The 10,127-nt window shown below is 64.6% G+C and overlaps 2 protein-coding genes across 15 annotated transcripts in view; both read left to right on the top strand.

Moving 5' to 3' along the window:
- The window catches only part of Rab3il1 (RAB3A interacting protein like 1), a 29,317-nt gene extending 22,041 nt beyond the window's left edge, over window positions 1–7,276 (top strand). For 3 of the 14 annotated variants that reach the window (XM_010633047.3, XM_033756768.1, XM_033756769.1), the window contains 9 exons: window positions 2,049–2,301; window positions 2,525–2,620; window positions 2,696–2,773; window positions 2,892–3,110; window positions 3,864–3,992; window positions 4,064–4,173; window positions 4,765–4,864; window positions 5,845–5,911; window positions 6,087–7,273. In XM_010633047.3, coding sequence (XP_010631349.2) covers window positions 2,049–2,301; window positions 2,525–2,620; window positions 2,696–2,773; window positions 2,892–3,110; window positions 3,864–3,992; window positions 4,064–4,173; window positions 4,765–4,864; window positions 5,845–5,911; window positions 6,087–6,903 — 1,869 coding nt within the window. In that variant the 3' untranslated portion in view covers window positions 6,904–7,273. Of the gene's footprint in view, window positions 1–1,102; window positions 1,529–2,048; window positions 2,302–2,524; window positions 2,628–2,695; window positions 2,774–2,891; window positions 3,111–3,863; window positions 3,993–4,063; window positions 4,174–4,764; window positions 4,865–5,844; window positions 5,912–6,086 lie in introns of those variants that run through there. The other 11 variants (XM_033756763.1, XM_033756764.1, XM_033756770.1 and 8 more) reach the window with 10 other exon arrangements.
- Window positions 7,277–9,285: 2,009 nt separating this feature from the next.
- The window catches only part of Fads3 (fatty acid desaturase 3), a 13,813-nt gene continuing 12,971 nt past the window's right edge, over window positions 9,286–10,127 (top strand). Inside the window, exons 1-2 of the mRNA XM_010633146.2 lie at window positions 9,286–9,351; window positions 9,747–9,980. Of these exons, the coding sequence (XP_010631448.1) occupies window positions 9,286–9,351; window positions 9,747–9,980 (300 nt within the window). The remainder of the gene's footprint in view (window positions 9,352–9,746; window positions 9,981–10,127) is intronic.

Raw genomic sequence — 10,127 nt, 5'->3', positions numbered from 1 at the left:
ACCCGCCAGCCGCCCTGCCTGCCTGCCCCGCAGTCACCACCCTCCGTGCCAGTCCCCTCCCTGGCCTCCCAGTTCCTGTGCTCCCAGTTCCCCTGTGGCTCTCTGCGCTTCCCAGCCTGCTGTCCCCCAGCCTCTCCCCAGCTCCGCCTCGAGGCCCGGTCCTCACTTCCTCTGCCTCTTCTCTGTTCTGCCAAGCATCAGTCCTATGCCCCTCTGGCCTGTGCCCCTAGTCCAGTTTCCAGTGCGCCCTTGCTGTGTGTTCCAGCCCGGTCACCACTCTCTGAACTCAGTGCTGCCTCATGGAAACGGTGCTGGATTCATCTCCATCCATGCCATGGTGCCGCCTGGACCCAGAGCCAGGACCCCCGTCCCTGAGACCCGTGTCATGAGGCCTCTGGAACCCTGTGGGTCAGCCACTGCCTGTGGGCCTGAGCAGGGGGTGTGTGGCCCACAGTGACCCAGGGACTTCCTGTTTGAGCCAGAGAGCGGCCTGAGGTGGGGTGCTGGCTGCCCCACCTGACCGGACCCTTATCCCTCAGGCCCTGGCAGTCCCTGCCCAGATGGGCTCTGCGGGGTGCGGGGACAGGGAGGGACAGGCCGGAGCTTCAGTCAGTCTGGGCCGCCCTGAGGACGAGCCTGCCAGCCCATCCTGCTTCCTCTGGGATCTGAGTCTCAAATGTGTGTGGGGACTGCAGTCCCCGCCTCCCCCTGTACCCCCTGGCTTCCTGGGGTCCCCAGAGCACCCCTGTGGGTCATCAGTCCCCTTTCCTGTGTGGAGCAGGCTGCTTCCTGGGGCTGAGCAGAGGCTGTGGGGCCAGTGTGGGCTGAGCTGGGTCCGACCTTCCAGTCCCAGCCCTGAAGCCTTCACCCGGGTCCAGTACCCCCATCCCGTGGCCCCCAAACCTGAACCACTCTCTGTGGGCTCCACTGGGGACATGGCTGCCACCTCAGCAGAGTCCTGACCAGCTGGGTGACCATGGCAAGCCCCTTCCCTCATCTGTATAATGGGGAGATTGTTTTCAACGGAAAACAAGCACTCCCAGCACTCTGGGAGACTGAGGCAGGAGGATCACATGGTTGAGCCCATCCCGGGCAGCTTAGTGACTTGAGACCCTGCCACAAAACAAAACTGGCTGGGGTGTAGCTCGTGAAGGCCCTGAGTTCCATCCCCAGGGCGCCCTGCGTGAGGGCCCCGAGCCGACCCTACCTCAGGACCACCACAGTGCACGGGGAGGGAGGGTCCAGGAGACTGAGCCAGGCTGGGTACTGCAGAGGGAGGACCTCAGGGTCTGAGACAGGGAGGGGACGCCCCCAGCCCACACGTGCCCCTCACTTCCTCTCTGCCCCACACCCCCACCCTGATGCTGGCTCAGGCCCGGCTCTGCTGAGCCAGTGAGTCTGGAGGTGCTGTCTTGGCATTGAGCTGCTCCCAGCGGGGCCCTCAGTACAGGGGGACATCTGAGGCCTGGAGAAGGGGTGCTGCCCACCACCAGGCCCAGCCGGAAATGGGCCACCTCCTGGGCTGTGGGTAAGCTCTTCCTGAGGGGCGCCCTCCTGCTTCCTCTGGTCCACCCTGAAGGGCAGGGTTTCGCCTGTGGGAACTGCACAGTTAGCTAGGAAGGCAGCCTCTGCTCTCCTGCTAGGGTGCACAGCCGCCCTTGGGCTGGCAGTCGACAGGGCCTTCGCCCGGAAAAGCCAGGGTTCTGATTCTTCTTGTCCTCCTCCCCTCCCGCTTCTTTTCCCCTTTTATTTTTTTTTATTTTGTTTGCTTTTTTGAGACAGGGTTTCACTATGTAGCTCAGGCTGGCCTTGAACTCACTATGCGGCCTAAGCTGGGCTTGAACTCATGGTGATCCTCAAGCCTCAGCGTGTGGGGCTGGAGCTCAGGCTTGGTCACTCTTCCCATGAGAGGGCAGAGACAGCTATCAGTGGCTCTGTGCCATGGATGCAGAGTGGAGGCTAGGGTAGCTGTGTCTGCCGGGCTGGCTGTGGCCCTGCCCGGTGGGTGACCCCACCCCAGGGCACTGATTCTCCTGTTTGCCTTGCAGCCTGCCGCAGCCAGACCAGGGCCTCCCCCCACCCCTCTCTGCCGTACCGGGGCCCTGGAAGGGCGTAGACCCCAGCAGAGGCTACTGGGAGGCCCCCGGGCCCCCTGCCCAGGCCACTGTGGAGGGGGCGCCCTCGGGGGAGGAGGCTGCAGCCGTCACCCCGCTGGACGTGTCGCGCCTGCGCAGCTCCTCCATGGAAATCCGCGAGAAGGGGGCCGAGTTCCTGCGGGAGGAGCTGCGCAGAGCCCAGAAGGTGGGGTCCCCGGGCCATGGGGGGGTGAAGGACAGCACCCCACGTTCCCAAGGAAGGCCACTTCTGTGTCTGTTTCACTCACTCACCGTCGTGCTGGGGCTCAAACCCGAGCCTGTGCCCTGTCGGGTCTCCAGGGGTCTCCGTGCCAAAGGCGGGGGTGCAGTGCTTTGCCAGGTCTGGCCCAGGCAGAGCCAGGGTGGCTGACGCCCGCTACCGCCTGCAGGAGCTGAAGCTGAAGGACGCAGAGTGCGAGAGGCTGTGCCGTGTGCGGGAGCAGCTGGAGCGGGAGCTGGAAGAGCTGACAGCCAGCCTGTTCGAGGTGCGAGGTGAGGTGCAGTGGGGCCGGAGGGCAGGGTCCAGCTCCGGGCGCTCAGCTGGACCCCGCCCTCTTCAGGAGGCCCACAGAATGGTGCGGGAGGCCAACGTGAAGCAGGCGGCAGCAGAGAAGCGGCTAAAGGAGGCGCGGGGCAAGGTGAGCTGGGTGTCCTCCCCTCGTGGCTCCCGTGGGGCTCAGCCACCCCACTGTGCACGCGGCCCTGGGTTAGGGTTAGGGACGGTGACCTCAGGGGCCGGGTCCAACCCCCGTGCAGATCGACATGCTGCAGGCGGAGGTGACTGCCCTGAAGACCCTGGTCATCACGTCCACGCCGGCCTCCCCCAATCACGAGCTGCATCCGCAACTGCAGAGCCCCACCAAGGCTGGGCCCCGCAAAGGACACTGGCGGCCCCAGAGCTCCAGCAGGGCCCTGGGCCCCACCGTGCGCCCTGCCCCAGGGCACGGCCTCGCGCCGGACAAGGAGGGCAGGGAGGTGAGGTGCAGGCGTTGGGACGCGGGTGGCATGGCCAGTGGGCCTGGCCGCCTTCTCGGGGCCCCTGCACCTTTTGTGGGGGGGACACACAGCACCCCTCAGGGACAGGCCTCCTGGACCTGGACCGGCTCCAGGGTGCGTCCACAGCCGCAGGGCCCACCTGGCTGTCCCTGTCCGAGGGTGCTGGGGCTGTTCCCAGACACATGTCCTCCTCCTGGCCAGTGTGTGGGCAGGCGGTCTCTGGGCGAGGAGGCTGCCGCTAGCCTCCATTTCCTCCTGCTGTAAACGGGCCTCTGGGGCCACAGGAGGAGCTGTGGGCACATGGCTGTTGGGCTGCAGCCCACCCTCCCGTCCTCGTCGTCCCAGAGCCCACCTGGCCACTGACGTTTCCTCCTGCCTCCTGTCTGTCTCTGTCCGTCTGTCCGTCCGCCCTCTGGCCCAGCCCGGCCTCACCCCCCTCCTCTCCCTGCTCCTCTGTGTGCTCCCCAAGAAGGCCGCGCTCTCCTGGCCCAGGAGCCAGCCTGGCCACCCCGCCCACTGCCCCTGCCGCCTGCTTGTCCTCTGCCTGGCAGGCAACAGCTCAGTGGGCACCGGAAGGAGGCGCTGAGCCTGAGGCTGTGCCTGGTCTGGGAGCCTCAGGGCTGAGGAGCTGAGCACAGGCAGGAGCTTCGGGCTCCTCTCCTGGGTGCAGCCGCCTGCCCATCCTGGTCACCCGCACCTGGGTCCCTGACCGCCTGCCCGCCGCTGCCCCAGGTCGACACCACGCTGTTCTCAGAGTTCCGGGCCTGGAGGGCAGCGCCCACACTGGACAAGGCCTGCCCCTTCCTGGACAGGGTGTACCGCGAGGATGTGGGCCCCTGCCTGGACTTCACCATGCGCGAGGTGAGGGTGGTGGGCGGCAGCCGAGATCCAGCACAGCCAGGGCCATGCCGCTCACTGCCCGCCTTGTGCAGCTCTCTGCGCTGGTGCGGGGTGCCGTGGAGGACAACACGCTCACCATCGAGCCAGTGGTCTCACACATGCAGCCTGGCACGAGGGCCGCTGCGGAGTGTGGCCGCACCAGGTGAGCCCTGAGCTGGGCCTCCTGCCTGGGGACTGGACAGGACGGGCAGCTGCCCACCCCTATGGGACCAGGTCCCCTGGGCTCAGGAGTCTGGCAGGAGTGGCGCTGTGGGCATGAGCTCCCCCACAGGGCTGGCGTTCTGTCGTCATTGGACGCCCCGTCCACTCGGTGTCACAGCCAAGGGGAAGGGGGACATAGCCAGCACCCTGCCAAGCCTGGCAGCCAGCACTTTCCTTTGCCTGGGAGGCTCTGTGACCGTTTCCTAGGCAACAGGGAGACCGCTGGGAAGGGTGGCGTCCACATGGGTTTTGGAGCAGCCTGGTCCTAGCAGGGAGGGGAAGGGGAGAGTGGCTGGCAGAGGCGGGGAGGGCCCTTGGGCCCAGACGGCAGGCTCTGGGGACCCGGTCGCCCAGGCTCATGGAAGAGGCCCAGGGGAGCAAGCAGGGCACACATGGCTGGGGCAGGGTGATGGCTCCAAGGCCCGGTAGCAGCAGGAACAGCTCCAGGGGCTGTAGTGTGAGGCTGGTGAGCACTCTCACCAGGAGGGGGTCTGGGGGCCGGGGGCCCGGTCTGAGTGCCCCCTGTCCTCAGCAAGTGTGCCCTGAGCGGGCTGACCAGCCCTTGCCGCCACCGCATCCGGCTTGGGGACTCCGAGAGCCACTATTACATCTCGCCATCCTCCCGGGCCAGGGTGAGTCTCCCACCTCCCCGGCACACAGGCGAGAGGGCAGAGACTGGGTGTGGCTCAGGCCACACTCTCCCGCCTCGCTGCCCGACCAGGGGCACAGCTTGCCCTGTGTCCTTGGCACAGGGGCTCGGTGCCTGTGCCATGTAGGCACCTATGCGGGCGGGGCTGACCGAGGGGAGGCAGCAGGAAGACCAGAGCCTCCCGGCGGGCTCCCAGGCCTGCACGTTGGCTGGGCCAGCCAGGCTGCTGGCATGGCAGGGATGGGCTTCCGCCCTCAAGGCTGGGCCCGGCCTCAGCGAGGGCAAAGGGAGCAGAGGAGCAGGAGAGGCCTGTTTGGAGACGCGTGGCGGGGTGTGAGGTGCCGCCCCCTCTGCCTGCAGCCCTGCCTGGGCCAGGACCAAGGGATAACGTGACCCTCGCCAGCGCCTGGCAGCTCCTCAGTCTTCAGGCTTCTTGTCCACACCCGCGAGTTCTCCCAGGAGGCCCGCACCTGGGCTGAGGAGGGTGTAGGCCATGGGGCTTGCTCGGTGGCCACAGGGCCCTCCCGCCTCTCCTATCCTGGTGGGCCCTGCGGCAGAGTCCAAGCCAGCCTCCCGAGCCTCCTGACAGGCTTTGGGCTGTGCGCAGCAGCTGGGGGTGCAGTGGGAGGCCTGGCATTGCAGGTGTGGGAGGGGACCCTTTGCCTGCTCCCTCCCTGCTCAGACCCCTGTCCCGGTGTCTCTTCTCCCATTCCCGCACGGCCTCCGAGGTCTGCGGCTGGGGTGGGAGTGCTGTGCTCCCCCTTCCAGCCCTCAGCACCCAGTCAGGGGGCAGGAGCAGCAGGGACCCCACAGCCCCTACTGTTGGCCTCCTGACCTGGGAGCCAGACAGGTGTCGTTGTGGTCAGGCACAGCCTCACAGTCCACCCTGAGTCTGATGTTAGGTCCACACTGGCCTCCAGCCAGGAGTGGGGTCCGAGGGTCTCACATCCTCTTCTCCCCCAGATCACAGCGGTGTGCAACTTCTTCACCTACATCCGCTACATCCAGCAGGGCCTGGTGCGGCAGGATGGTGAGCGCCCCCTGGTGGCTGGCACAGGTGGCCAAGCCAGCTGCTGGCTGAGGCATTGGAGGCCCCGCATGCTGGGGGGGGTGGGGTGGGTGGGGGTCCCCTCTATCACCTTGGGGGTGTGGCACAGGGGGACAGGTGGGCCAGGACCCTGAGCTGTCCGTGTCCCCGCCCGCAGTGGAGCCGATGTTCTGGGAGGTCATGAGGCTGCGGAAGGAGATGTCGCTGGCCAAGCTGGGCTTTTTCCCGCAGGAGGGCTAGGGTGCAGCCTGGCCGGAGCAGCGCCTGCCTTGGCACAGCAGGCCCCGAGCCAGAGCAGCAAGGAGGGGCCAGTGCCTACCCTGGATGGACGCACGGACAGAGCGGCCTGGAGCTCAGAGCTGAGGCCTCCACCCCCACCGGACCGTGCACACCAGCATCTCCCAAAGGCACCGTGGGCCGAGGTGCTGGGCATCCAGGAGGGGACCCTGGGCAGGGCGCATCCTCCCCTGTGGCAGCTGAGTCTTCCAGGAAGGGAAGGACAGTTCCAGGGCAGCCGGGCCTCCGAGGCGGGCAGCCCCTGCCCCAGCACCCGCTCCACACTGGCCCCTGCCTCTCTGCCCCAAGGCAGCAGGCTAGGAGGGCATGGGCCTCCCCCACCCTGCTCTGTCTCACAAAGTGGGGGCCCCCAAGCACCACCCCCACCCTTTCCCACCAAGATTGGGACGGAGGTGGGGAAGGGGACAGGCCTCCGAGTCGGCACAGATGGGACCTCGGGGTGCCCACCCACACCTCTGCTGCAAACACTGGGGTCCACACGCTGTACCGGGCCAGCCCCACTGGACACCCCACCACACCGTGCCCCTCCTTGGCTGGAATGCAGCTCGATCTGTTTAATAAAGGAGGCTTTGTTGGTGGGGCCCCACTGCCTGTCACTCCTGCACCCTGGGCTCCAGCCAGGCCTCAGGCATCTGCAGGAAACCAAATCCTCCTGCCCACCTCGTGCCTGGGATTAGCCCAAATCCTGAAGCCCCCGCCACCGCCACCGAACGCACTGCACGGGCCACTTGCATTCCCTGCAAGGCCATGGGGCCTGGGCAGGCAGTAGAGCCCTGGGTCACAGCTAGGCTGGGGTCCTTTCAGGGAGGGTCTGTATGCGTGGCCAGGCCACCTCCTGGCCCCTGCCCCACTCCCCTGGGAACACTCACCTCCCTACCTGAGGTGGCTACTGCCCAGGCCTGGTCACCATGTCCCCTGGGGACTCCTCCAGGCCAGAGCTGGTACCAAGTCCAGTGTGTCATGTGCCCCCTGACTGACCAATCACTCCAAAGACCTTCCCAGCCCCTCCTGTCTGGGCCTAGCTTCCCATTTTTTGTTCGTTTTGTTTGTTTTGAGCCAGGATCTCCCGTGCAACCTAGGCTGGCCTGGAATTCATGGCAATCCTCCTGTCTCAGCCTCTCCAGTGCTGACACCACAGGCATGGGCTACCGTGCCTGAGGCCTTACTTGTCTTAATCCTCCAGTTGGGAAGATTGGGTTAAATAGCTTTCGTGATTTTAAAAAACTAAACTTTTTTTTTGTTTTCTTGTTAAAGAGTTGTGCCAGGGATTTGGCTCAGTGGTTCCACCACCTGCCTTGCAAGCACAATGGCCCAAGTTTAATCCCCCCCACCGGAAAAAACAAACAAACTGAGTTTACCATCTTTATATTTTGAGGTGGGGTTGAGGGACCCGATCATTCATTCAGCTGGCTACCACCTGAGTGTGTGGCTGTTAAGTGTGTTTACTCGGGTGTGAACCAGGCCTGCAGAACCTTTGGTCTCAAAAGTGAAATTCATTCCCATAAATAAGTCTCTGCCCTGTGACCCGTCCCACTTCCTGCTTCCAAGTCAAGATGCGTCTCGTGGCATTGTGTCCACATCCTGCCTCCCTCTTTCTGGCTGAGTAGTATTCCTCCCCCGTGTCATGTTTTGTTGCTCCACGCATGGGTTTGGCTCTCAGTCGGTAGTCCGCTCCAAGGCGGGGTAGCATGTGGCAGAGGAGCGCTACAGAGAAGAAACAGTTCGTGGGACCCACGAGGTAGCAAAAGCAACAGGGACCTTAGCAGCCCCTGTTGACCTCTTCAGACTTAATCCCAGGGCCCTTGGCCGATATTTCCCCAGCACACTCTCCAGCAGGTGTCAGACTTGGGGACCTCCAGACACAGCCACAACTCCCAGGCCCCAGCCTCCCTGTGGGGGTGCAACATGGGCTCAGGCCCGGCTGGATCTCCAGGGTGCTGGGTGCCCCCGTTTCCCAGGGAGGCTGTGGCCCTTCCTCCCTGTAACAGCACAGGGTCCAGCCCCTATGTCCCCTGCTGTGATGAGCCGGAGTCCAGACCCTGGATTTAATGTGTCTGCTGCTGAGAAAGGCCTGGGCTTGCTTTTCTTTTCTGGTTTTTCTTTGTTTTTGGTGCTGGGGGATTGAACTCGGGACCTTCTGCTTGCAAAGCATGTTGGGCAGCACTGGGGTACATCCCCAGTGCTTTTCTTTTTTTTCTCTGGGACTGAAGATTTGACCCACAGCCGCTCCACCACTGAGCTGCAGCCCAGCCCTTTTTATTTTGAGACAAGTTCCCATTCAATTGCCGGGCTGGCCTCACACTCTGCTCCTCCTTCCTTGAGCTCCAAGTAGCTGAGGTAACACCGCTGTACTGGGTGTTGGGCCTGGCCTGGTTGTGGAATGATTTGTATGCTTTTCGGTACCTACAAACCCTACAGTCCTCGGTGAGAACTGCCGCGCCCCTCCCCCTTTGTTCTTCCAGCGGCCTCACCCTCAGCCCACCTGTGCCCAGGTGGGCGAAGCCCATGCTCTGACTTTCTGACCTCAGCCTTTGGTCACCCTGTTGCACCTCCCTGGTGGCTCGGGCTCTGACCTCCTGAACTTGTCCCCTGGCTACTGCTGGGCTGTGCGGCGTCCCCGCCTGCTGCTGTCACTATGCTGACATCCCACGGCCATGGGGCATCCCCAGGGACTAGCGTCACAGACCCATGGGGGGCCCATGTGGCGGCTGAAGGCAGGAAGAGAACAGGGATGCTCAGGGCTCCCCCACCTCCCACGTGTGGAGCCCAGGCTGCCCGACCTGTGGGTGGTAATACGGGTTCCTGACATCCCCACTTCCAAGCCTGTGGAAGCTGGAGACTCCCCAGGTCAGGGCACCGGGATGGCTCGGGGCCCACAGAAGTGTGAGGGAAGCTGGTAGCTGGGGCTGGGCGGAGGAAGGGACGGGGCACTGCTGCTCCATGCCCGTCTCTCTGGGGAGCAGGGAGAGGAGCCCAGCCCAGCCTTGTCCTGGGTTTATCTTCTCCGGCGGGGGCTCCGTCCAGGCCTCCGCCTGCACCTGCAATTCAACAATCCCGTGATGAGATGCATTTGGAAAACGTTCCAGGATATTGCAAAAAGCAACATTGGTATCTCCGCCTACTTGGTGCCGCCGGAGCCCACCAGAACTCGGTGATGCTCGCCCAGCACAGGGGCCTCTCCTGCCCAGCTCAGCTCCTGCCTCCTCCAGTGCGGTCCGCCCATGACTCTGCATCCACCCCTACACGCGCGGGGGTGGTCGTCCCCAGCCATACAGTGTGGTCGCGGCAGGCCCATGAGGTCCCAGATGATCTGAAGCTCTCAGGAGCACCATGCCCTTCACAGCCGGGGCTGCTTGGCGTCGTGGGGCCGGACCATCTGGATCCATGACAGTGGCGCCCTGCACATGACCGCACCAAGACAAAGCGCTGGCAAATCGGAGAGATACACTCAGGTCCTCAAAGGAGTTCTCCGGGAGCATCTGGGCTCTTATTCAAGGGCCCTTCCCGCCCACACCGCCAGCTCCGCCCATCCTCGGCGGGGTGGACTCCTGACAGCTATGGGGACCACCGAGCCTGGCTGGAGAACTTCCCCGGGGCAGCGCTGGCCGACGCCCCTGACCCTCACTTGCACCCCAGTGAATCCCTGAGCGCCCGCCTCCTCTGCCCCTCTCCTTCATGCATCCCTGCCCGCATCCCTGGGAAGACTGGACCTGGGGGCCCTTCAGAGTCACCCCACGTCCCGTCTCCACCCCAGGTAACAGCGGAAGCTCCAGGCCCTGGCTGCTCCAGGGACCTCGCCAAACCCGATCTGTGTGCGCCCTGGGGCGGCGCTGTGCTGTCCCCACCCTCCTCTGAGGCTGGGGGCTGCAAGCCGGGCAGCGGGAGGGGCACTCCGCGGCCA

Source organism: Fukomys damarensis, unplaced genomic scaffold (assembly GCF_012274545.1).
Source record: "Fukomys damarensis isolate Sample0158 unplaced genomic scaffold, DMR_v1.0_HiC HiC_scaffold_27, whole genome shotgun sequence".
NCBI lineage: Eukaryota > Metazoa > Chordata > Mammalia > Rodentia > Bathyergidae > Fukomys > Fukomys damarensis.
This window is presented reverse-complemented; position numbering and strand designations above follow the sequence as displayed.